A 27,463-nucleotide genomic window follows, 5' to 3' on the forward strand; every position below is an offset into this window, starting at 1 on the left:
GCGGCGGCCTCAGAACAGTGGCCGCCAACACTACGGCGGCCTCTCTGGGGACCCGCAGGCGCGGGTAAGCGTACAAGGACCAGACTCGAACAAGCCACTACAGCAGCTGCCGCTGGCCGGGATAGGGGCCTGAACCCCGCCCCTCCCTCAAGCTCTGCCGCCTTTCGCACCGGCCAAGCGCCAACCGCGCTCCAGTGCCCACCGCACCCCGACTGAGGCTGCGCGCAGGGCGGCGCATGCGCCAGAGGGCCTGTCGACCCCGAAGGTGTTACCCCCGACCGGCCTCACGGCTGGAGCCCCGCCCCGGAGCTGGGGGTGGGACCTGAGCCACTTTGATCGCAGCCAGGGAGCCGGTGTGAGGCGGTTGCTGCGCTAGCCCAGACGCTGACGCGGGTGGAAGAGAAGACCAGAGAAGAGACCCGCAGTGCAAGCTTTGAAAACAAACCTGGTGGTGGCAGGGCTTCTCCCAGGAAGGCACAGCAGCCCAGTGCTGGTGGCATTGGCGGTAGTAGTAATCATGATAAAGTGTGATGATGCCAGCTTCTCAAAATTACTTGTGAGAAATGGAATATTGCCTGCCATGTCAGTAAACAAAGGATGTCATAGTCATCAACGGTCATAGTCATCAAGGATTGCAGCCACCTCCGAGGGTGAGCCGGTGAGCCCTGAGGGAACTTAGAAAGGAAACAAAGAATACCTGCCATCTAGCAGCCATAGGATTGCAGCCACTCCCCACAGCGAGACCTGAGGAAACTCGAAAACACAGGATACTGGCCCCAGATCGCTGAGGTGCGTATCAAAGGAATGGTTTCAGTGAGCCCAGACTCTTGCATCTTCCCATACGTAGAAAAGCGCTAAATTCCTTAACTTGATATACCTAGTTTATTATTATTATTAACGATAATCTTTTGTTCCGACTACCTGCCCTTTGTTGCAAAACTCCTATATATCCTGGCTTGCCCCTCGCCTCCTCAGAGCAGTTTTCTCAGGGTTACTTGAGATGCTGCCTCCCCGGCTTGAAGTCCTAAGAATGTCAGCCTCATAAAACATAAGTCTCAACTTTTAGGTTGTGCATTCTTTTTCAGTTGACACTTGCAATACACAAAATTGTCAGATGAGTAAAAATACACACAAACTGAAAAAAACAGGTTATCACACACAGCCTCATCTACCTTAGATAACATGCACAACTATTTGACGTTTTACACAAATGGGATATTCAAGCAATATTTCAGTAAACAATATAAACATTTTCTTGGTCAATATATTTCCCAGTTCTTCCTTATCAAAAATTTCAAACAAATAGAAAATTTGAAAGATTCAGTGAGCAGACATATCTAGAGTCAATAGCTGATTTTGCCATATTTGCTTTATCTAGATGTCTTTACTTGTGATGAAACTTCAGCCCTGAGTGTGTCATCATGTATCTTCTAAGAGTAAGGACATTCTCCTACGTAATCACAATACCATTATCAGACCTATAAAATTTAACCATAAAAAGCATCTAATATTCAAGTCCATGGACTTCCCTCGTGGCACAGTGGTTAAGAATCTGCCTGCCAATGCAAGGGACATGCGCCCTGGTTTGGGAAGATCCACATGCCGCGGAGCAACTAAGCCCGTGAGCCACAACTACTGAAGCCTGCGCACCCTAGAGCCTGTGCACCACAACTACTGAGCCCATGTGCTGCAACTACTGAGCAAACATGCCACAACTACTGAAGGCCACGCACCTAGAGCCTGTGTTCTGCAACAAGCCACCACAATGAGAAGCCCGTGCACCACAATGAAGAGTAGACCCCGCTTGCCGCAACTAGAGAAAGCCTGCACGCAGCAATAAAGACCCAATGCAGCCAAAAAGAAAAAGCATCTTTGTTTTACTCTCGCTGTCTTTAGGATTCTCTCTTTAACTTTCATCATTTCAATTATGATGTCTTGGTGTGGGTCTCTTTGGATTCATCTTGTTTGGGACTCTGTAATTCCTGTACCTGGACATTTTTTCCTTCTTCAGGTTTGGGAAGTTTTCAGCCATAATTTCATCAAATATATTTTCAACCTCTTTCTCTTCTCCTTCTGCAACCGCTATAACGTGAATGTTTGTATTCTTGATGTTGTCCCAGAGGTCTCTTGAAATATCCTCATTTAAAAAAGTTTTTCTTTTTGCTGTTCTGATTTGATTTCCTGTATTCTATCTTCCAGATTGCTTATGCATTACTCTTTATCACTTAATCTCCTGTTAATTCCTTCTAATGTACTTTTGTTTCAGTTATTCTTCAGTTCTGACTGGTTCTTTTTCATGTTTCATAGTTCTTTGAATTTCTCACTGTGTTCCTCTATTCTTTTCCCAAGTTTTTTTTTGTGTGTGTGTTTTCTGTTTCGTGTGTTTTATTGTTTTTTGTTTTACTATTGCTTTGAACTCTTTATCAGGTAAATTATGTTTCATTTCCCCCCCCCCGGGTTTTTTCCCCCCCGTTCATTTGAAATATATAACTCTGTCTTCTCATTTTGACTTTCTCTATTTGTCTCTATGAAATTAGGTGAAACTGTTACCTATTATGGTCTTGTAGGCATGTCCTTCTGTGGGAGCCTCCTTATGCAGTCTGTGTTAGCCCAGTGGCTTTGGTGGGAGCAGTCTTCTCCTGGGGTGTGCTGATGGCAGCTGCTTTGATGGGAGGTATGGCTAGTGTCCAAGGGAATAGAGCTGGAGTCAGATGTGAGCTGGGACTTGTCCCAGGCTCAGTGGTGGTTGTCACCCTATTGGGAAGTGGGACCAAGTCCAAGGGGCTTGAGCAGGAGCCCTAAGGAAGTTAAGTTTCTTCCTGGCATGATGGCAGTCTCTGCCTTGGTTAGGGGTGGTGTTGGGGCTGAGGGGTTGGAACAGCACTTCTGAGCTGGCTTTACTTTTTCTCCAGTGCACGCACACATGTGTGATGGCAATGGCAGGCTCCACCTTGGTCAGAGGTGGGGTCAGGGCCCAAGGGGTTGGAACCCCACCTCTAGGCTGGCTTGCTCTTTCCCTAGTACATTCGCACACGTGCAATTGTGGTGGCAGTCTTTGCTTTGGTCAGAGGTGAGGTTGCGGCCAAGGTGTTGGAGTTTCACTTCTGAGCTGGCTATCCTTTTCTCCCAGTGCATACATGTGTGTTGGCAATGGCAGTCTCCACCTTAATGGGGAATGGTGCCAGTTCAGGCAGGACTGGAGTGGGATCCTGGTGCAGACTGGAGTGTACCCTGGGGTGTCCTGGCAGGCTGGCCAGAGCACCAGACAGTTTTCAATCTGCTGGTCTGTGCTGGGACTGGGAGCAAATCTGTGTGTGCTCTTCAAGAGTGGAGTCTCAGTTTCTTACAGCCCTCCAGTAAGCCCCAGTGGTTTTCAAACCAACTAAGAGGGCTGTCTTCCTAGTGACAGACCCCAGGACTGGGATGCTTCATATGGGGTGTGAATTCCTTGCTCCTTAGGAACAATCCCAAGCCTGTGACATCCCAATCTTCTGGATCACCAGCTACGGATGTGGATCCTGGCTAGGATGCTTCTCCTCCCTACCAGACTCTGTGTACAACAGCCTTGGTTGTACAAGAGCTGTTCTGCTAGTCTTCAGGTCTCCTTCACGAAGAATTGCTCTATACATAGTTGTATTTTTGATGTGTTCATTGGGCTAGGTGAGTTCAAGGTCTTCCTACTCCATCTTGATCCCACCCTGTCTCCAGATCAAACAGATAATTTAAATAGAATCTTAGAGTTGGGTATAACCAATCAACTTTTTAATGTGAAGGCTGATGGTTGGTAGTCTCTATAGTAAAAAGTCACTGTGTCAGAACTGTATAATTGACACTGAACATAATGGGTTTGAACTCTGTGAGTCTAACTTATATGCAGATTTTTTTCAACAGTAAATACTACAGTACTACATAATCAACGGTTGGTTGAATCCACAGATGCAGAACTGCGTATATAGAGGAACCATGTATACAGAGGGCTAACTATAAGTTATACATGGATTTCTGACCACATCCCTAACTCCTGCACTGTTCAAAGGTCAACTATACTGCCTTCCTTATTCTCCTCTTATACATGACTTGTGGGCGTGGAGAAATGAAATTGGATAAATCTTAAATTAATACGGGCAAAAAAGTAAATTCAATTATTTTCTTGCACATCACATGTAAATCAGACACCATTATGTAACGATGATTTAAATGACATTAGGGTGTTTTGGGGTTTTTTTGGCGGTACGCAGGCCTCTCACTGTTGTGGCCCCTCCCGTTGCGGAGCACAGGCTCTGAACACGCAGGCTCAGCAGCCATGGCTCACGGGCCCAGCCACTCCACAGCATGTGGGATCTTCCCGGACCGGGGCACGAACCCGCGTCCCCTGCATCAGCAGGCGGACTCTCAACCACTGTGCCACCAGGGAAGCCCTAGGGTGATTTTTAAATGTTTAGCTTATTTAAAATTCTTGTTTAGGGTCAATTTTAAGTATGTAGCTTCTTAGCCAGGAAAAAAAAAATTTTTTTAAGTATTTTTTAATGTGCTACAAAATAGTCATGTTTCATGTATTTTCCATTAAATATAATCAATGATTTAATCAATTACCAAAAGTACTTTATTTGTGAACAATGTGAGAGACTGATACTAGCTTTGTATAGTTTTACTTTCTGTTTGGAAAGTTTTACAAATTCAAAGTAATAAATATGTTCATTTCTTATTCTTCCCAAAGGTTCAATTTTTTAAAAAGTATTTTAAAAAAAAAGTATTACTGCTTAAAATTTCAAAACATACAGTCTGTGCTTATAACATTTTCAAATTTGTCTGTAAGAGCTTGGAGCTTTGAAAAGAAGAAGGGAGAGGGGCTGTGAGGAGAGGAAAGTAAGAGTATTCTTGAGAGAATTCTTATAGTAAAAAGATTGATAAAATTAAGAGAAATAATGGACACTTATTACTTAACTACATAAGAACTTCTTGCTGCTTTAGCACAACCTGGTGGTGATTAATTTTAGGTACAGTAAATGTCAGAAAAATCAATAAAGTTTTCTAGTTACTTTAACTCTACTTGTAGTAATATTTTAATTCAGAAATTTAAATATATACATTCATAGCCAACTATTTAAAAAAAGAAAGTGGGATTTCCAAAAAAGGAGTTAGCCAAAAGCAACAGCAAAATTACATGATTACAGTAGGCTGAATCTGCACATAATATCCCTTAAACATCAGAAAGTAAAATAATTACACACATACCCATCATCAATTTATTTCAAAAAATTTAATACTGGTACTCTAATGAACAAAAGTATAAACATCTCTTTATGACCAACTGCTCAGAAAAGCATAAACACTGCTTTCATTTCCTCAGCATCTTTTCCCTGGCACTATTCTTTAGCTCTTACAGCAATTACTTTGTTGGGTCAATTTAAGAAAAGTCTAAAAAGTAAGGTGTTATATGACTGGCCACTGGTTATTGATATAAGCTCTTATTCTTTATAACAATAGAATATTTGTGTATATTGTTAAACTGGATGGCATTTGATATATGGCATGCCAGTCTTCAACAGGTACTGAAGTTTATTAAGAAAGGTGTGAAATCAGATTATCCTAATATTTAAAGTATTAATGATGACATTCTTTTAGAAACAAAAACAAATGCCACTGGTTATTGATATAAGCTCTTATTCTTTATAACAATAGAATATTTGTGTATATTGTTAAACTGGATGGCATTTGATATATGGCATGCCAGTCTTCAACAGGTACTGAAGTTTATTAAGAAAGGTGTGAAATCAGATTATCCTAATATTTAAAGTATTAATGATGACATTCTTTTAGAAACAAAAACAAATAAAATGATATCATAAAATGGTTTTGCTCTAGCTCCTTTCACTGTTTCATACTTTTCTTCCCTATATTAAGATGTAAATATTTAAGAACTTACCAGACACTGAACTTCCCAGTATATTCGGGAAGATAAGATTTGAATGTGTTTGCTATAAAATGATACAGGTAAATGCTAAAAGAGCTCAGAAAGTAATTGCAAAGATGTGTTTTATACTACACTTGTCCTGCAGGTGTTTACATAACTAATTTCTCTACCTCACCCATTCTATAATATTCATTACAAACACTGACTCCTATCTGCTCCCTAGGCTCATCTGACGCACAGAACACAGTAAATTATTTGAGTGATTATTTTCTCCATTCTCTTGAGGATGATACAAAATCAGTACAATTCTAGATGCTATAGGGAATTAGGGCTTACTTCTCTCCTGGAAACCTAATTGAGAAAAGCTTGTGATAGACACTAGCACACGTCCTTTTCTTCCCTAACCCTTACTCCCCAAAATACTCTAGCCTCAGACCCAAGGTGCCTATCTACCTAATGGCAGACTTTGTCCTGTATTCCTATCCACAGGGGAAAGTTGTCTGAATACACTCAGCTTCATGTATTTAACTCTTAGGCTTCTCTTAAGCTATGTTTTTCTCTACAGTCCCTACCTTTGCCAAATTCGGTATGTAAAAAGTCATTTTTTCATGACTTTTAACTTATTTTCTATCCACAAACTACAAAAATCTTCATTTGTTTCTGGAGATCTAGAATACACAATTTTTTGGCATAATATTTTGTATAATATAAATTTTGAGTTATCTTATTCTTGTGAACTGATGATGACAGTAGAATATTTTGCTCAAAAAGCTGGTGAGGATTTTGAAAACCTTTGCTTGACTCTCCTAAGAGGATAAACAAATGCTAAAGGATGGTAAGGTTTATATGCTAACTGGCAAATTCTTAAGGATTATTTTACTGAGCCATAGCAAATAATTTAAGAGCATCTCATTCCACACTGTACGGGTCAGTCTTTGCAGGCTATCCATCTCTGTAACAACTAGTCAACTCTGTCACTGTTGCACAAAAGCAGCCATAAACAATGAGTATGGCTGTGTTCCAATAAAACATTATTTATGGACACTGAATTTCATATTAATTTTCATGTGCCTTGAAATATTCTTTTTTTTTTTAACCATTTAAAATTGTAAACACAATTCTTACCTCACAAGGCCATGAAAAGCAGGCAGTGGGCTGGATTTCACCAACAGGCCAGAGCTGGGTCCCGTACATAGGTTTTTGTATGTTATGCAAAATGTTTAAAAATTACAGGCTCCAAATCTAGAGACAGGAGACTTATGTTTTTTAGATCTCTCATTTTAAAACTTATACCAAATAAGTTCTCTACTTTCTGGATAAATATAATCATGTAAGAGAAAAAATAATTCAGAATACAAATTCCTACTTTAAAAAAACAAAGAAAAAAAAAAAACCCCAGAAAGCTGTAAAATGAATGTCTCACCTTAAAACATATAATTAGGAAACACTTAAATTTTTACTCTATGCAATATAAAGCAATATGCATAGATATGGTACATAATTTTTTAGTTTTTAATTTAGGAAAAAAGATAATGAGGAAAAGGTTTATAAATTTCTCTATCCCTTTTATAAATGTTGCAACTGACACCAGAAATCTCTTGCATGTACAACCGTCAACTCTGACTACAATATGAATTATACCTAGGATTTGGAATTTGCCAACATGAGTTCTGGATGCTCTATTAAAAACGAACAATTATATCACAGAACATTATGGGTTCTACAAACGTTGAGACACTTTTGAAAAGGAAACTCCTGCCTCCATAATATAAGGAAACAAGAATATTCTTTCCATAGTCATAGAGTATAAAAAAACTTCACAGTCTGATTTACCTTTATCAAAGGTAAAATGATTCACGGTTACATTTCATGGATTATTTTGATGCTCAGTGGTTCCTAAACACAAAATACATTCTGCATGAACTCTTATCTGTTTGGGTTTTCCAAAGCAAGACACCAATACAAAATGTATTGAATTGGCTGGCAGAAGTCAACGGGCTAAAGAAAAGAAATTAAATATAAATGTTTACCAACTTTTATCCATTTTAATTTTACAACAGCTTTGGGTATTGAGACCTAATTGGTTTCTTGTGTCTATCCATTATGAACATAATTCAATCTTCTATTTTAATACTTCTCAGGGTCACTATTTTGCTGTGTATTTCACTGACCGTCGTACAAGATCATCTCGTCCAACTTCAACCATTTGTTCTTCCCAAGATTTCATTTCGTTGTAATAACGAACTTTATCATCTTTAGCAAGTTGAATATATACCTGAGAAAAAGTATAATCGTTAAAATGATTTCTTTAGAGGAATCTTTGCAATTAATTTCTGCAATGCTTTCCTATATATACTCTAGAAATTACCTTACTATTCTACATGTGTAAGGGGGGATTGGAAACGAATGTTTTCGTGAGATAAAAATTAGATGAAAAAAGGTAAGAGATAAAGATTTTAAATATTAATGAAGTTGTTACAATTTCAGGGCTTGGAGTATGGAAAAGGAACAGGGGCCAGATGTGACCACCACTGGATACAGTGACACTAAGTTATGAGTGACACTGTTTTAAATACCAATTTTATTTGCAGTAAAAAACTACCAGGGGGCTTCCCTGGTGGCGCAGTGGTTAAGAATCCACCTGCCAATGCAGGGGACAAGGGTTCGATCCCTGGTCCGGGAAGATCCCACATGCTGCAGAGCAACTAAGCCCGTGTGCCACAACTACTGAGCCTGCACTCTAGAGCCCACGAGCCACAACTACTGAGCCCATGCACCACAACTACTGAAGCCCATGCCCTAGAGCCCCTGCTCTGCAACGAGAGGCCACCGCAATGAGACACCGGCGCACCGCAACAGAAAGTAGCCCCTACTCGTCACAACTAGAGAAAGCCTGCACAGCAACGAAGACCCAACACAGCCAAAAATAAATAAATTAAAAAAAAAACAACCTACCAGGGACTTCCCTGGTGGCGCAGTGGTTAAGAACCTGCCTGCCAATGCAGGGGACACAGGTTCGAGCCCTGGGCTGGGAAGATCCCACATGCCGCGGAGCAACTAAACCCATGCGCCACAACTACTGAGCCTGTGCTCTAGAGCCCACGAGCCGCAACTACTGTGCCTGTGCACCACAACTACTGAAGCCCACGTGCCTAGAGCCCGTGCTCCGCAGCAAGAGAAGCCACCGCAATGAGAAGCCCGTGCACCACAATGAAGAGTAGCCCCTGCTTGCCGCAACCAGAGAAAGCCCACGAGCAGCAACGAAGACCCAATGCAGCCTCAATTTATGTATGTATGTATGTGTGTATTTATTTATTTATTTCTATATAAATAAATAAAAGAATCTGCCTTCCAATGCAGGGGACATGGGTTCAATCCGTGGTCAGGGAACTAAGATCCCACATGCCTGCCATGGGGCAACTAAGCCTACGTGCCACAAGTAGAGAGAAGCCAGCACACCACAAGTAGAGAGAAGCCTGTGCACTGCAATGAAGAGCCCATGCTGTAACGAAAGATCCTGTGTGCCAGAACGCAGCCAAAAATAACAAATAAATATTTTTAAAAATAAAATAAAATGAAGCCAATTAAAAAAAAAACTACCAAAAGAGAAAAGCCAAATTGGTTCCAAGAATATGAAAATGATTTAAAAATACTTTGTGTAATATAACATTGTTTTCACATGAATCAAGCCTTGCTCTAACATATTCTCATAGATATTCTAACTAGACACTTGAGACTAAAACCATACTACTTACTTGCTTTTGAGAACTAGAGAGATTTTTCCAGCTTTCATTTATAGTTTTCAGCTTTACCTGTAAAACAACATACCGTTAAGTACCATCTTTACCTGTAAAACAACATACCTTTAAATACCAGATACAGGGATTTCAATGATTAAAGAAAAATGTTTTTTTATTATTCATTCCAATAACAGACACTCAAATATCAAGAATCACAAAGATTCATCAATTCTTAACATTTTTTCTAAGTAAAAATTATTAAACTGTTAAAATGTACAAATATTAATGGTATGAAGGTATTTTAAAAGGTATCTTTTTAAAATCTGAGATATAATTGACATATAACATTAGTTTCAGGTGTACAACATAACGATTAGGTTTTTGTGTATATTGCAGAATGATCAGAGTAAGTCTAGTTAACATCCATCACCTTACATGGTTACAAATTTTTGTGTGTGATGAGAACTTTTAGGATCTACTCTCTTAGCAACTTTCAAATGTGCAGTACAGTATTTACTACAGTCACCATACTGTACCTTACATTGCCAGGACTTATTTATTTATAACTAGAAGTTTGTACCTTTTGATCTCCTTCACCCATTTTGACCCCCATCCCCACCTGACAACTCTAGCAAACACCAATCTGTTATCTGTGTCTATGAGCTCTTTTTATAAGATTCCACATATAAATGAGATTAGACGTTGTCTTTCTCTGATTTTTTTTCACTTAGCATAATACTCTCAAGGACCATTCATGTTGTCACAGATGGCAAGACTCCCTTATTTATGATGGCTGAATAATATTCTACTGCATATACACATTTTCTTTATCCATTCATCCATCAATGGACACTTAGATTGCTTCCATGTCTTGGCTACTGTAAATAATACTTCAGTGAACATGGGGGTGTATATATCTTTTTGAGTTAGCGTTTTAGCACAAGGGTTCCCTTTTTACCGCATCCTTATCAACACTTGTTATTTCCTGGGTTTTTTTGATTAATAGCCATTCTAACAGCTATGAGCTGATATCTCATTGTAGTTGTAATTTACATTTCCCTGTTAGTGATGTTGAGCACCTTTTCAGGTACTTGTTAGCCATCTCTATGTCTTTCTTTGGAAAAATGTCTATTCAGATCCTTTGCCCATTTTTTTTTTTTTTTTTTTTTTTTTTGCGGTACGCGGGCCTCTCACTGCTGTGGCCTCTCCCATTGAGGAGCACAGGCTCTGGACACGCAGGCTCAGCGGCCATGGCTCACAGGCCCAGCCGCTCCGCAGCATGTAGGATCCTCCTAGACCGGGGCACGAACCCGTGTCCCCTGCATCGGCAGGTGGACTCTCAACCACTGCGCTACCAAGGAAGCCCCTTTGCCCATTTTTTAATCAGTTTTTTTTTTTTTTGCTGAGTTGTATGAATTCTTTAAATCATTTGCAAATATCTTCTCCCATTTGGTAGGATGACTTTTCATTTTGTTGATGGTTGCTTTTCCTGTGCAGATATTTATCTTTTTGGATTCAGAAACATTAATAATCAAGTATAAACTACATTCTGTCATAGACTAACTTCAAAGACTAAGTGTTTTATTTCCTCTCTGTAGCTTAAAATTTTCTTCTAAAATTTGTGCCAACATGTTTAGGTGTAGTCACAGGAAAAATACAACACCAGTTCTTATTCTACTTAGCTGAACTTAACTATGTGACTTGGAAAAAGTCATATTACCTCCCTTAGGCTTGGTTCTTCATCTATAAAATTAAAGGGATGCAGGGATCCCATAGCGGGAGGAGAGGCAGAGAGGACAGTGAGTATGCGTCACACAGCTTGTGCTGTTGCTACCAGAGAGCAAAGACTGAAGGGAAAAATGGGTGGGTGGAGAATAAGGGGCAGAGAAGAGACAGAGGGATAGGAAAAGGAGAATGTGAGGGAAAGAGGGATATGGTTTGAAAAGTACCTGTTTAAAGCTAGGAGAATATCATTAGTGATTTTAAGGAGAAGTAGAGTTAAAACAATGAACTTTACTATTCTGACCAGAACTTTGACTGAATTTTATTTTCCTATTAAGAAAAAATGAGGTACCAGATAGTATCCGAGCCTATGTTTTGAATATTTTAAACTTACCTTTATAAACACATTTAGTATATTCAGGGACGGTTACTAAATAACTGTCCTCTTAGCTTTGGAAAGAATTGCTTTAATGCTCTCTTTCATAACATATCTTTTCTTTCATAACATATCTTTTTCATAACATATCTTTTTCCTTGTATTTAATCCATAGGGACTACCCTGGTGACACAGTGGTTAAGAATCCGCCTGCCAATGCAGGAGACACGGGTTTGATCCCTGCTCCGGGAAGATCCCAAATGCCGCAGAGCAACTAAGCCCATGCTCCACTACTGAAGCCCGTGCGCCTAGAGCCTGTGCTCACAAGAGAAGTCACTGCAATGAGAAGCCAGCACACTGCAACAAAGAGTAACCCCCACTCGCCACATCTAGAGAAAGCCCGAGTGCAGCAACGAAGACCCAACATAGCCAAAAATAAATAATAAAATAAATAAATTCAAAAAATATATTTAATCCATAAAGTTTCACACTCAATGCATTAAACAATAATTTATGAAGTTGCATGAATAATCTTTCACCTAAAAAAATAAATCATGAAAAAAAAGGGATGGAAAGACATTTACTTCTGTTGCTTCCTAAAACCCCATTAAATGAGCCCTTCCACCATGTGAGGACACAGTGAGAGGTGCCAGCTATGAACCAGAAAAGGGCCCTCACCATGATGGTGCCTTGATCTTGGATTTCCTAACCTCCAGATCTGTAAGCAATAAATTTCTGTGGTTTATTTATTTTTTAAAATTAAACTAAAATTTCTTAAGGCATAAAAACCATATGGACAAAGACAACAGGAGAGGGCAGTACCAACACAACATTTTGGAAGCTGAAAAGCAGGTGGAGAAATGATACCTAAACCCAAAAAAGTAAAAGGCAAATTGATTTACAATGCAGAATTCTCAAGTAGCTCAGAAATTTGGCAGCACCAGACAGGTATAAAATAGAGGTGAAGGTCAGGCTAAAACATGAGATCGACTGAAAGTCTGTTTAAAAAAGAGGTTAAATCCCCACCATGGGCAGATTCTATGATATTCATCCTCTTAAAAGGGTAAAATAGTTACTCTGTGGATGCCCAGTACAGTTGGGGCAACAGTAACATGCTGAAAACAGGGAGATTAAGTGAAAACGTATATCCCAGAAAGAAATGCAAAAAAGGCCAAAACAATACAGAAAAGCTAAGAAAACTAAAGGACCAGTTCAGAAGATGCATAAACAAATAATAAGAGTTCTAGAGAGTCTGAACAAAGAAAAAAGAGAAGGGGAGAAAAAAGAAAACAGATCACAGTCAAAAGACCAACAATCAAAACGGCTTTATACTTCTCGAAAGCAATTTAAAAAGCTACCAGAGAAAGGAGCAATATTTTTAAATTTTTCAAAGAACATGATTTCCTAGAATTCTATGTCAAGTCAAACTATCAAACAAATGTAGACAAGCAAGAACTCAAAAAATTAATCTCCCATGTACTCTTACTGGGCTGGGGGAGATGCTGTAATAGAATCAGTAAACCAAGAAAGACAACAGAAGAAACAAAAGCACCACAAGGGTGATGATGAAGATCCAGGATGTCAGCTATGCACTAAGCATAGAAGGCAACAACCAAACTGGAACATATCAGAGGTTCTGGATTGAAACTGACAGAATATATAATGCATCTAAATGTACTCAAAGCTAGTGAATATTGAAGAATTTGGGTGGAATTATGGATAGTACATAAAAAACTAAGCAAATACAAAAACAAGACATGGGGCTTCCTTGGTGGCACAGTGGTTGAGAGTCCGCCTGCCAATGCAGGGGACACGGATTCGTGCCCCGGTCTGGGAAGATCCCACATGCTGCGGAGCGGCTGGGCCCGTGAGCCATGGCTGCTGAGCCTGCGCGTCCGGAGCCTGTGCTCCGCAACGGGAGAGGCCACAACAGTGAGAGGCCCGCGTACCGCAAAAAAAAAAAAAAAGAAAATCAATTTCAGGGAAAGTTTTGCAAGAAAGGAAAAATAATCATAGCAAATGGAACACCTCAGCTATGAATATGGTTTACATTATCATAAAATATTAAGTACTCTATATTGATCTAAACAAAATTATGATAACTATATTGGGGGGTAGGATGATGGAAATGTGAACAGCGGAATAAGAAAGAGTTAAATGTTCATCAAATAGTGAGAGGTAATGCCTAAAATATATGTAATGCTTAGAATTTTTTTAAAAAATCAGGAAGTAACAATACAGAACATTATTTAGAGATATGGAGGTAAATACCACAAGAATTGGCTAAAACAGAATGTATTAGTCGTAAGGAGTAAGGAATAGATAGAGTAGAGTAAGGAATACGACAGCACGGTAAAACTAGTATCTTTCATAACAAGTCTCATTTTGATTCTTTAAACTATATGGATGTATTTTTTACATGAATAAAAATGATATAATTGAGTTAATTTTAATTTCCAGGGATAAGGCCCAGCCATGAAGCTTCTGAAGTGATTCCAAGATGCAGTCAGAGTTGAAAACCACTGATTCAGATTCTCAAGCATATAACCTTCTTATACTAATAAGAAGACTATCAATAAATCCAAGGTAAGTTAGTGACTGAGCAAATTCCAACTAAAAAAATAAATAGGCTTGCTTTTTTAGTAATGCAGGGCCATGGAAACTAAATTTAAAATCCCAAGGGGAGTAAATCAGTAAAAGTATATAGCCAGGAAAAAGTACATCACATATATACATTATTTAATCATATGTTCAACAGGATTTGTAAAATGATCTAAGTAACCCAAAGAGGCAGAGTGGCAAAAAACCTTCATCTCAGATTGACAAGAATTAGGAATCTGAACCGACTTCTCTTACCATGGCTTATTATAAAAGGAAAAATACAATTGTCAATTTGGAGCCTCTAAGAAGGAAATAAATGCAACACCAAGCCACAGCAGGAACGACAAGCTTTTTTTTTTCCTGCACATTCCTATGACATTCACATGTGTAATACATTCCTGTGGGCAAAACTAAAATTTTATTAAAGGATGTAACATGAAGCCATAGGTTACACTCAAATCCCAGTACAAAATATTACACCTCAACCCTACTTTCCCAGTGACTGTAAAACAGTTAAGAACTGCTGGATAAGAAGTCTCCAGAACTTTAACAACCCTATAAAGCTGAAAATTTTATGTTTTTTTGAATTTTAAAAGTTGACTCTCTCTCTCTCTCTATATATATAGGCAACTACATATTCAAATTACTTGTATGTGGTAAGAAAAAGGATTCTTCTTTAAAAGAGATACAAGAAAGAGGGCCTTATTTGTATATAGTATTTGTTTATAGTAATTTACCACTTTTCTTCACCATTTGACATGTGGCACCCCTAAAATTTCCTGTCTAGGTATTTTAAAAATTAGAATAAACAAAAATTTTAAAAATAAACAGTTCTGTTTTACCTGTGATGTACCATCCTTAGCTTCCTGAAAACGTTCAGCTATAAAAATGTTATAAGCTGAGCGAGGTCTTTTTGGTTTTCCAAGCATCGTTAACTCCTATGTAATAAAAATGGAAGAGTGAGATAAAGTTTTAACCTCTATGAGACTTAATTTCATCTACAGAAAAACTTTATTCACTACTATGCATTACAGAATGTTCTTTAAAGTGAACATTATGATTCTTATATAAAGTATGTGATTGTTCCCTCTTGGGGTCAGAATTTTTATAGTAATGTTTTGAAAATTCTAATAGATTTTGTGAGTTATGTTTCATACAAAAACATTTCCTTTACATATTATTTTCATGGTCTCCATGAACTGAATAACTGAGCACATATGTACAAAATCTTTTTGTACACCACCATCTCCTTGGCCAAAGCACTACATGTCTCCACCACAACTCAAGAACATTAGAGTATCTGTTTAATAATCTCTCATTTCATTTCCTTCCCTGCATGTCTCTCAACCTTTAACCCTCAACAGATATGTTAATTTCAATTCTTTTTACTATGTATCAAAAGGGGTCGGGGGATGCATTATCTAATGAAAGATATTGCATCATCTTAACTTATTTAGTTGCTGAATTTGATAGTAATTTGTAAAATGATGGAGCTTTTAATGGCAATTTGGTTACAGTCAATAACAAACCCAACTTTCATTCATAAGTAAAAGTAGGGCTTCTCTGATTTACATGTAGAGATCACTTTCTTGGCCCTGAACCTCTCAGTCAGAAAACTAGGCATTTTACAACTTAACTATGCATTTCCCCTTTTGTTTCTAGAGCTACTGCTAGGGATTTCTCTCCTAGGTGCTTCACCTGCAACTTCCTGATTCCCACACTTCTCACCTACTCTCTAACTAGTTGGAACTGGGACTCTAATGGAAAGGAAAATTCCAACAGAGAGAAAGAAAACACTCAGACTTCAGGTTTCCGGTTCCACATGTAAGGAGTTTGGATGTCACCACTCCATCCTAGCAAGTATAAAGCTGAACAGACTGCAAAATCAACAACTCCTCTTGGATGCACAGAAGAGAGGACACATGGCAAACTGCTGCCCCCAAGATTGAAGAGACAGACAGAGGGGTGAACACAGGGAGTCGAGGCTTACCGAAGCAGAGACTCAGGAATGGAAACCAGTGCCAGGGAGGAAACTGAATTGCAGTTAACAAACTGCTGGAGGCTCCATGCGGACAACTCTGAGAGTTACCCAGTCATAGGAAGGACCTCACATTGTGAGGTTTATCCCCAGGAACTTGACCAGATTCCAACAGTAAATATCAAGAAAAATCCCCTCTTGCTTTCAGCAGGATGAGAGGAAAAGGAAACATTTTGAAATGCCTGAGCATTTTATTATTCTTAACAAGGCCTGCCCTCAGGGGAAACTAGTTAATCAGAACCTAACCTGCTGGTATACTATCAGAGCCTAACTGACTTCAATGAAAGGAAATACCTGACTACAGCTTATTCTAGCCATCCTGCACCACCTACAAAGGGGAGAAAAAACTGAGAAACACTTGTGAACTTCACAGAGCCAAGGCAAAGGCTCATTAAAAGACCAAGACCTAATCACAGGACTGTAGAATGCTTCCCTTGTCCCCATGCCTCACCACATTACTAAGGCCTATATACAGCATTTCTTTTTACCCAGCACATCATGTCCAGCTATCAAGAAAAAATTTCAAGGCATACTAAAAGGCAAAAAACCTAATTTAAAGAGACAAAGCAATCCTCAGAACTAGACATGGCAGGGATGCTGTAATTATCAGACCAGAATTTTAAAACAACTGTGATTAATATGCTAAGGATTCTAGACAGCTTGCAAGAACAGATGGGCATTGTAAGCAGAGATGGAAATCATTAAGAACCAAAAAGAAGTGCTAGAGGGACTTCCCTGGTGGCGCAGTGGTTAAGAATCCACCTGCCAATGCAGGAGACATGGGTTCGATCCCTGGTCCGGGAAGTTCCCAAATGCTGCGGAGCAACAAAGCCCGTGAGCCACAACTACTGAGCCTGCGCTCTAGAGCCCGCGTGCCACAACTACTGAAGCCCATGTACCTAGAGCCTGTGCTCTGCAACAAGAGAAGCCACCGCAGCGAGAAGGCCGCACACCACAACGAAGAGTAGCCCCCACTCGCCGCAACTAGAGAAACCCTGCGCACAGCAACGAAGACCCAACCCAGCCAAAACTAACTAACTAAATAAATAAAATAAGTGCATAATCATTTTTTTAAAAAAAGAAGTGCCAGAGATAAAAAACACTAACAGAGGGAATTCCCTGGCAGTCCAGTGGTTAGGATTCTGAGCCTCCACTTCAGGGGGCACGGGTTTGATCCCTGGTCAGGGGGCAAGCTGCATGGCGCAGCCAAAAAAAAAAAAGGATCCTCGAAAACCCAAAAGCAAAGAGAACAAAGACTGAAAAGAAAACATAACAGAATATCCAACAACCATGGGACAACTACAATAGGTATAACACACATGTAATGAGAATATGAGGAGAACAGAGAAAGGAACAGAAGAAATATTTGACTAGGAAACCCCTTATATCTGCTCAATCCTCATTTCTGGTCCTCCTCACTCTAAATACTAGTTTGGGTGCATTAAGGAGAAAGGGAGAGCAAAAAAGGGAGAGAAAACCCTAGTTCTCAATCCTCCAAATACCATCCCTATGCGGAGACTGTTATTTCTCACTCTTAGTATCTTTTCTGGCTTCCTTTTACTAATTGGATCAGCAGTCTCAGATTACTATCATTGACATGAAATTGGGTGAGTCCTCAACCCGAGTGCTAGGAGGGCTTAAGACATTAGGGTTAGGGAGAAAGATCCTAGCACCTCACGTTAAAGGCTAGAATCTACTTTTCCAGAGAAATAGTTTTAACTCTGACGACCCTTTTCTATTGTATATGTACTGGACCAGCAAGTTCTCCACCTCACACCTAATACTACAGAAAGATGTAGTCTAACTATTAAACAGTGGAATTTATAATGGATTAATACCTTAAGCTGGAAACCACTAATTTTGAAACATGTGGGGTTTTTTTTAATGAGGAAAAACAGGATTTCATCCTAAAGGCACTTCTTATTTGATTAGATACAACAGGCACTTTTTAAAAATTGTTGAGTTAATTCAGTCTATTCAGCAATATTCAAAATAAAATTCACCATTACCTATAGAACAATTCAAATCAGTAGGTTATTCTAGACAAGACCCAGAAGCAAGATTCTTGCTATTCCTGATTTGGCTGTTTCACAACTCTGTTCCTACAGCTTTCATGCCAGTCTTAACTATGTATCTTAAATTCAGATGCATCCAGAAGTAGCAAAAAGGGTTTCCAAAACAGACTCAAAGGCAAGTGGTCCTAGTGGCAGAAGGGAACTATCCTATTTTTTCCTAACTAGAGTACACTTGATGACATTCTACCATGTCATCAAAATAAGACAAAAACACCTATACTCATAGATATATATATATATATTTGTTATTTGCCAAAGGAAAAGAATATTTCAATGATACTCACTCTCTTTTTTATTAACGCTTTCTTTTTTAAACGTTTCTGCATGATTTCTTTTTCCAAAGATACCAGCTGACTTGGAGTTAGTTGTTCTTTAATTCTGTTTATCTCTTCTTTGTATGCCTGCCAGTCTGTCCTGTAAGCATCTTCGTACATCTATAAATAGAAAACTCATATAAGAAGTCAATAAACTGTTGCTGACTAATTAAACATAGCACACCTGTCAGAGAAAGACAACTGCATGACTTCAGGTAAAGACAGACTGAACCACCAAGTGAAAAATGTGCTCTTGGATCACATTTATAAGTCACGTATTTTTCATATACATGATTACTGAGGTGAAAGTCCAGTAATTAGCCTTCAACTTCAAATTGCTGCCAACCCTTCATCGCCACTCCCATACATCCATATTCTCATCATTTATGTGGATCAGAACATATGAAGTTCCTTTGTAGATAACTGATGTTAAAAAAAAAAAAACTCTGGGTCATCTGGTTCCTTAAAGGACATGACAATTGTTCTTAACTACAGAATAACTGGTCAGCAATGTTGAAAACTTATATGCTTACCTTTTTCTCTGCATCAGGAAGTTCCCTCCATAGCTCAGCGATTTTTTTAATTAGTTCTGAATTTTTCGCATCTATGAAATGAAATAAAGTAAAAATTGATGTCACAATTTTACGTCTCAGGATCAATTTCTAAAGACTTCCAGGGAAGCATAATCCATTAGCTCTAAAATTAAGTATTTTTACAGATACCTCTATACCACACAACTTAATACAATGATTTAGCTTTTTTCTAACCAACTAATTTAAATACGATAAATAATTTAATATTTTCTAACATTGTTAAAGTCTGTTATCCAATAATTAGGGATTATCACTTACCACCAAAATGGTCTTCAGAAATTGACTACTAGTTTAAGTCATTGCATAATCAGTGTCTATAAGCTTTTTACTTCACATTTCAATCAAAACATTTTTCTTTTTTTTCAAGTCTTTCAGGAATTATCAAGTTCATTAAACCTGACTAAACAACAAAATATAGTCTTGATTCATGTAACACTACCTTGTATATCAATTACAGAAATACCATTTGCAAACAAACTAAATTATACTAAAACCAATTCATTATTCCCCATTGCCTTCCTCATCTTAACTGGAATGACAGGGTAAAAATGATTTAACAAACCACTTGTTAGTTTCAACTCCTACATTTTAAAAGATGTGAGTACTGAGGCATGTCTCTTAAACCAGTTCTTTATAAGGTAAGACTATTAACAGCTCATTTGATTTTCACAAGTGCCCTGTGATGTACTGCATGTGAAAAGGCTTTAGAAATCATAAGCAAAGGTCAGCAATTACTAATTTAGTCATTATCTTTACACTGTAACCTAAATAAAGACCCACACCCTTTCTAGGGAGTCAACAAACCTCCTAACTGGAAATCTTTCAGGAACTCAAGAACTGACTTTCAGTGAAAAATCTCCTGAAATTAACAGTAATTTGTGTAGAGCTTTAAAGTTTACATAACATGTCCACATAAGTTATTTCATTGCAACTTTATAAATAATTCCCAGTGGCAGAAGCAGGAGCTAAGCAAAAGGTAAAATGATTCATCAATGGTCCTCTGGGCCAATGGCAAAAAAGCCCAAAATTCAGCTTTTTCATCCTCTTCCCTGGGTGCTTTCCACTCTGCATGCTATTTTAAAAATAACTTTCACTAGTTCTCAATTACATTTAAAGCATTTTTATTTGGTAAAAAATATGTTATACCTCCTATTTTACAGAACATCAAACAGAATGGTTATGTTTCTGCATTCACTGGATGCTTTGGTAGAGAAAATCAAGTTTCCAATTTAACTGCTTAGTGGCCTCTTTATTACATCAAAGAAGAGTATATAGCCCAAACTCCTCACCTGGGTTCTGAGCTTTAAATATGGGTAGCTGTTCCTTAGAAAATCGAACGTATGAAGTCATAGGTTTCTTTGGATAACCAATGAAGTTAGATGAAAACCATCTTCGTACATTCGCAAAACTACATACAAATAAAAAGAAAATAACCATTGTTAAGCATTTAAGTGCCCATATTCGTAAGGATCTGAACACAGATGCCAAACAAGATGTCATCAAGATGCTATATATCTGACACCTTCGACAAGAAATATAATGACATTTAAAATCCTGTCCTATCCAGAGGCAAAAGCTTGCAAAACTTAAATCTCAAAGTCCTTACCTCCTAGGAAGGTAAGACAGTGGAGGAAAGCGTGTACACTCCAGCTCCTGGGCCCCGCCTCCTTAACGCCTAGATGAAGGCAGGAGACTCTTGGAGCGACTTCATAGGGGACGCCGAACCGGGTGCTCCAAGGTTAGACAATAAAAAGGGGCGGGGAGGAGGGGAAAGGTAGCCAGAAGCAAGGCACGGGGTACTGATGCAGTAAGGCCTGGTCTCAAAGCCACCATCCCCATGGCAAGGTCGAGGTCTGAATCACAGGGCCAACTCGGCCCTGACTTTTTAGGAGTGGCAGAAAACGGAGAAAAGCGTCTACATTCCAACCCCAGGGGGTCCTGAGCCCTGCCGCCTCCGGAGGCGCAGGCGAGCAGTCCTACCTGAGAGGAGAGCGCAGTCGACTGCCACATCCCGCGCAGAGGTCCGCTCCTGACTTTCCCAGAGCACTCAGCACGCCCCACACGCCCCGGAGAAGCGCCATTGCATCCGCAGACGAAGCACTGACCAGGCCCCAGTCTCGTACAGAGCCCGGGCACAATAAAACAACTCCAACAAGGACGACTTAAACCCGCGAGCTAACCCCGAATCTTGCTATCAGGCCCGCCACTCGCAAGGCACTATGGGACGTCGGTTAACATCCGGTTTAGATGGGGGCGGGGCAAGGAAGAAGGCGCGGGTGCCGTAGTGGGTTCCTTGGTGGGCGGGACTACGAAGAAGTAGGAGGAACTCGGGGGCGGAGAAGGGAAACGGCCGCACGGCTCAGCAGTTCCTCGAGGGGACGCTGCTGAGCCGCCTCTACCCCCATCCGCAGCCCGCCCTCCGCAGCCAGCTCAGCCGCTGGCCCAGGAGGCTGATGGAGGCACGGCGGTGGCCTCACCCGGACACTGTACTTGGCTGGCTTGTGACGACGGAAAGGACTAGTACGTAACAGACAATTTTACCACAGTGTAGCTGTGCCGCCCACGCTTCTTTGAGGTCAGGTTGCTGGGTGCTACGCGCCCAGCAGGGTCCCTCAGTTCAAGCAGGAGGTGGAGCTCAGAGTCCAAAATTACTGCCGAGGAGGGGGGTGGGGCATGGTTGCAAACCTTAAAATGCAGATTCCCAGGCCTTGCAGCAGAGCCAGATTCAGTATGTCTGTGTGGGTCCCAGGTTCCTCAAGGTTTAACAAGTTCTAATGCCAGTGGTAATGGGACCACATTAAAGCAATACCGATCCGGACCATCACCCCATCCACTGTCCACTGTCACTACCGCTGTCGCAGTCTTCAAGCTTGACATCCAACCCCTGCTTAATTTGTGGGGAGGAGACTTTGGCTAGTTAGTTGTCCGGAGACTAGAGTTCTAGCTTCAGCATTAACGTCTTGATCCGGGAATGTCGCATCCCCTCTCTAGGATTTAATTCCCCCACTGCAGCTGAGGACGCTGGACTACGTCAGCGTTTTCCCACCCAAAGCCCTGAGAACGTGTGACACGTATGCCTTGAGATTTTTTTCTTTTTTTTATACATTTATTTTATTTATTTACTTTTGGCTGTGTTGGGTCTTCTTTGCTGCATGTGGGCTTTCTCTAGTGGTGAGCGGGGGTTACTCTTCCTTGCGGTGCGCGTGCTTCTCATTGCGGTGGCTTCTTGTTGCGAAGCACAGGCCCTAGAGCGCGTGGGCTTCAGTAGTTGTGGCACGCGGGCTCAGTGGTTGTGGCTCATGGCCTCTGGAGAGCAGGCTCAGTAGTTGTGACTCACGGGCTTAGTTGCTCCACGGCATGTGGGATCTTCCTGGACCAGGGCTCGAACCTGTGTCCCCTGAATTGGCAGGCGGATTCTTAACCACTGTACCACCAGGGAAGTCCTGCCTTGAGATATTGATAGATGTGCTGTACAACCATTTTCCATGTGGACAATGGCATGAAGAAGATTGGGAAGACCTAAACTAAAGCTATGGAAGGGTCCTTCTACTCTCACGTTCCATTTATTTCAAAGATAGCCACCTCCTGAAACAGCCTTTCCTCTGTTGGATAGCTTTGTTAGAAAATTCTTACCAGTGTAATATTGAGCTGAGAATCTGTAGCTTTGAAACATTGATCCTTCGGTGCCATAGAAAATTAAGCCCACTTCTTCTTTTAAGTGGTAAGCAACTATCACCACTTCCTTTTCACAGATTCTCAGGATTGAAAGGGACCTTCCAGGTCATCTGTTCAAACCTCTCACCCTGTCATGGAAGAAACAGGGCTGGGTTTTATTGTTTGTTTTTTTCTGAGTACATACTATGTACAAGGCCCCAAACAAATATAGACACAGCATTCTCCCCACCTGCAGTGAAAACTAGTGGCAGAGGCAAAGAAAGGAAGAGTTGCAGTACAGTGTCAAGATAGAGGTAAGTATAGGCTAGACTTCCTTATAATTACATTTTAGCTAATTTCTGAAATAATTTTTCTTTATATTTTTCTAGAGTGTTTTTATTCTTTCAGATGTTTGGTATAAAGTTAAACTTCTTTTGGACATTTAAAAAGCTTTTTGTTGTTTTAAAGTGTCATTTTCATAAATCTTGCTATAAGGTTCTTATAAATCTGATCTATAACATTTCTATTTTCATCAGATTCCAATATTCTTTAAAACTCATATACATTGCAGTGATAATTTTATTCCAAACTCAGCATTTACACAGAAAATATAATTCTACCTACTTACACTGTCTTTGAACAAAAAGGCATATGGCTTCATGTATATTTACTTTATAAAACTTGAAGACTTTTCCAGGGTTCTATCCCTTTATTTTGTTTTAAAATTTCATCTGCTCCCAGTGTTTCAGTCACAGCTGACTTCAACTATCAGTTACATCCTCATGGTTCCCTATTTCATATTGAATCCAGACCTCTCCTTTTACTCTCACATCTATTGGGTTGGCCAAACAGTTTGTTCGAGCTTTTCCGTAGCCGTAAAATCTTACAGCAAACCCGAACGAACTTTTTGGGCAACCCCAATATATAGCCACTGGCATCTTTACCATCATGTTTCACAGATACCTCAGTTTTCCCTGAACAGAATTCACTATCTTTCCCCTATCTTGAACTCCTTCTCTTGGTAAGAGGCACCAGTATCCCATTGGAATCATGGAAGCCAATAACTTGATAAACTATTATATAATCTCCCTCATTCACACTCCTCACCCATCAACCAACTAATGATAAGTATTGCTGATTCTATTTCATTAGCCCCTCTAGTAAGTATTTCCTCCTCTTCCATCACATTGCTATAGCTTTTGATCAGGCCAGTAGTGTGTTGGTAAATCAGCTCTCCGAAAAGAGAGCCCTAATTTGTAGTTTTTGCTGAGATCTATGGTGTAAATAAATACTCGCATGGCTGATTTCAAACCACCAACTGAATGTCACTGAACCTGAAGTTGGGAAGAGATATATATAATTGGCTTTTTAAGCCAGTACCAGTCAGCTCCTGTAAGCCACTTGTTCACAACGGCTCTGCTATTTTTTCCCAAAATCTTACAGTAGTTTTCCTACTTTCTTTCTTTCTTTCTTTTTTTGGCTGCGTTGTGCAGCCTGTGGGATCTTAGTTCCCGGACCAAGGATTGAACCCATGGCCCCTGCAGTGGAAGCACAGACTCTTAACCAGTGGACTGCCAGGGAAGTCCCCAGTTTGCCTACTTTCAGTCTTACTTCCCTCCAAACCATATTTCACACTGTCACCAGGTCAGTCCTTCTAAAAGGCAAATCCCATTCATTCATTTGTTCATGAAGTATGAATGGAGCAGCAACTCTGTGCCAGGCAGGCAATGATCACATTTCTGTACTTGAAACCTTCAATGGCTCATGATTACCCACAGAATCAAGTTTAAATTCTCATATATGGCATGCAAGTCCTCCATGAACTGGCCTTTCTCCTCCCTCTAAAGCTTCATTCCTCCCTTCACCTTTGCTTGAAATAGTTTATTATTTAAATATCTATTTCTTATCTGTTAATAAATACATCAAAGCACTTCAATTTGGCTCTGAGTTTACCATTGCATTTTGTGTGATATGCCAAAGTTATGGAAATTACTGGGTAAGCATACAGACTTAGTAGTTAGATCTAAGTTCAAATCCCGTGCTTGTTATTACCTGTGTGACCTTGCTAAATGACAATCTCTCTGTCCCAGAGTTTTCCCCTCTGTGAAATGGGAACAGTGATAGTTGATTCTTAGGATTGTTATGAAGATTAAATTAGAGAGTATATAAAAAGTTCCTGGCACAGAGTAAAAGCTCAATAAATAATAGCTATCTTTTTTTTTTGGCCATGCCATGTGGCGTGTGGGATCTAGTTCCCTGACCAGGGATGGAACCTGTGCCTCCTGCATTGGGAGCACAGAGTCTTAACCACTAAACTGCCAGGGAAGTCCCAACAGTGGTTATCATTATCCTTACATTATTCATAACACTTATTATTAGCTTCTAAATAATTATAGATGTAGTATGGATTGTATCCAAACAAAAAAGTCATATTTGCATCACAGCCCTGTCTTTTATTTTGTCATTTCCTCTCCCGATTAACTAACATATGAATTATATACCAGCATTGCTCCTCTCTTCCTATTGAACTTTTAACATTTCTTAATTATTAGTGGTGTTTTAGCATAAACACTATGGTAGGTGATGAAAAATTAAAACAACACACACTTAGGTTGGAATTGTTCTTTAATGTTTTCAGAACATCTTTATATAACTGTATTTGATTATATGATTCATGAATTGAAGAAGTAGACAGAGCAAGTATTATCATGATCATGGTTCCCAATTTACAAATGAGAGAAATTAAGTTCAGAAAGCCCATGTCACAATGTTACAACAGTTAATAAGATGTGGAAATGAACACCTGGTCTTCCAATTCATTGTCTTGCACTTTTCCCATTATATCAGACTATCCCTCAGACTCAGTCAACATATCACATCATTCCAGCCCCAAATATCTTCCTTGGATCTTCTAGACTATGTGAACTCATATTATTTATTTGTGACATATCATGTAGCCCTCTGGTTGTTAATCTTTTTTTATGTGTACATATTTTTTCCTCAATAGATGGTAAGCTATACTTGAGGACAAGACTAAGTCTTATGCTTCTTTCTGTCCCCTATAATACTAGCATAGTACATTGAGCATGACGAATGGATGGAGGGAGGGAGAGAGAGAGAGGGAGATTAAAAAATGTAAAAAGATTAGTTTTGCACAAATAATTTATATACAAATTTGGCACCACAGAAAACAGCAGCTACCTGTTAGAAGTGTCATTTGCCAATAGGAGGGACAGTTATGTGTGTAGATGGGAGCAATGTAAAATTTGGGAACATATGTATGAAAGCAGTGATCATGGTTTATTGATATTGCACACTAGTAAAACTGAAAGTAGCACCAATAAATAGCAGCAGCAGCAGTCAGAGACCACGATAATTCCCTGGTGAATAAGAGTTAGATCCATAGTTATCACTTGAAGAAAAAAATATTCCTAAGAGAAAGCAGTCTTGCTTTTGTAATTATAATGGACAAATAATCCAGCTACAATAGGAACAATCACCTAGTAGGTTTAGCATGAGGAATAGACGTAATTCTGAACTCATAAGTAAAATATATTTCTAGAAATAAGGTTATACTATAAACACCACATCTAAAGACAGTGTGCTCATCAGCAATTAAATAGCACTGTGATAGGCATTGGAAATGGTACAAAAAGGATAAGACATCGTTCCTGTTTCAACAAGTTTACACTTTGGGGAAATAAAGTATAAACACACACAAGTTATAAAAGTATAACAATTCTTTGCAGCAATATAAGAAAAAATTATAATCTGAATATCTCCTAGCTTTCCTGTAAATCAAGATTTTAATAAAGTATGTGAAGAAAACTACATGTATAATTTTTTCCTTCAAATCATTTTCATTCACTTAGGGTCTATTATCACCTCAGAGCAGTTTGCCTTTTAAAACAGTACACATGCCGTGCAGTGCAGCCAAAACATAAAAAACAAAACAAAAACAAACAAAAAACCCCCAACAGTGTACAAAATGATGGAAAGGAGAGAAAAATTCTAAAGAAAGATCTATTGCATGTTAATAGTTCCCAGATATCTAAATTAGTTTATGAATTACTTCTCAATTAGAACAAGGTATGCAACCTTAATTATTAAGAGGGTATCAGAGGGGCTTCCCTGGTGGCGCAGTGGTTGAGAGTCCGCCTGCCGATGCAGGGGACACAGGTTCGTGCCCCGGTTCGGGAAGATCACACATGCCGCGGAGCGGCTGGGCCCATGAGCCATGGCTGCTGAGCCTGCGCGTCCGGAGCCCATGCTCCACAACGGGAGAGGCCACAACAGTGAGAGACCCGCGTACCATGAAAAAAAAAAAAAGAGGGTATCAGAGTTATTTTTAACCATTGCTATAGCAGTATTATTATGCAAAATAAATATAGGTTTTCTATTTTAAAGCTGATTCTATGAGTCAGCAGGAGGAAGGA

At 39.6% G+C, this 27,463-nt stretch overlaps 1 protein-coding gene and 2 long non-coding RNA genes across 4 annotated transcripts; 2 read left to right on the forward strand and 1 right to left on the reverse strand.

The window, feature by feature from the left end:
• Positions 1-347: 347 nt before the first annotated feature.
• On the forward strand, positions 348-2,503 carry LOC125961124 (uncharacterized). The gene is made up of 2 exons (XR_007471459.1): positions 348-789; positions 1,379-2,503. It is a non-coding gene; the product is annotated as an uncharacterized LOC125961124 (long non-coding RNA).
• A 2,549-nt stretch (positions 2,504-5,052) lies between these two features.
• Positions 5,053-21,678, reverse strand: TFAM (transcription factor A, mitochondrial). Of its 2 annotated transcripts, XM_004286901.4 has the most exons (7): positions 21,354-21,678; positions 20,663-20,781; positions 19,314-19,384; positions 18,751-18,900; positions 15,196-15,291; positions 9,670-9,726; positions 5,053-8,189 (listed from the first exon to the last, which is right to left on the reverse strand). In XM_004286901.4, the coding sequence occupies exons 1-7, from the start codon at positions 21,452-21,454 to the stop codon at positions 8,061-8,063; spliced, it is 723 nt and encodes a 240-aa protein (XP_004286949.2). In that variant the 5' UTR covers positions 21,455-21,678; the 3' UTR covers positions 5,053-8,060. The 2 variants fall into 2 exon arrangements, with proteins under 2 accessions (XP_004286949.2, XP_049553368.1); XM_049697411.1 differs by lacking the exon at positions 15,196-15,291.
• LOC117197970 (uncharacterized) lies at positions 21,678-27,247 on the forward strand. The gene is made up of 3 exons (XR_007471461.1): positions 21,678-21,893; positions 23,126-23,341; positions 24,521-27,247. It is a non-coding gene; the product is annotated as an uncharacterized LOC117197970 (long non-coding RNA).
• The last annotated feature ends 216 nt before the right edge of the window (positions 27,248-27,463 follow it).

Source organism: Orcinus orca, chromosome 14 (genome assembly GCF_937001465.1).
Source record: "Orcinus orca chromosome 14, mOrcOrc1.1, whole genome shotgun sequence".
Lineage (NCBI taxonomy): Eukaryota > Metazoa > Chordata > Mammalia > Artiodactyla > Delphinidae > Orcinus > Orcinus orca.

What these genes read in the sequence shown, in the direction of transcription:
- TFAM (XM_004286901.4), bottom strand. Translation starts at nt 21,454, where the DNA reads ATGGCGCTTCTCCGGGGCGTGTGGGGCGTGCTGAGTGCTCTGGGAAAG. An exon ending in CTAAGGATGGTACATCACAG is followed by an intron (nt 9,727 to 15,195) that starts GTAAAACAGAAC and finishes GTTGTTTTACAG; the next exon opens with GTAAAGCTGAAAACTATAAA. An exon ending in TCTCTAGTTCTCAAAAGCAA is followed by an intron (nt 8,190 to 9,669) that starts GTAAGTAGTATG and finishes ACTTTTTCTCAG; the next exon opens with GTATATATTCAACTTGCTAA.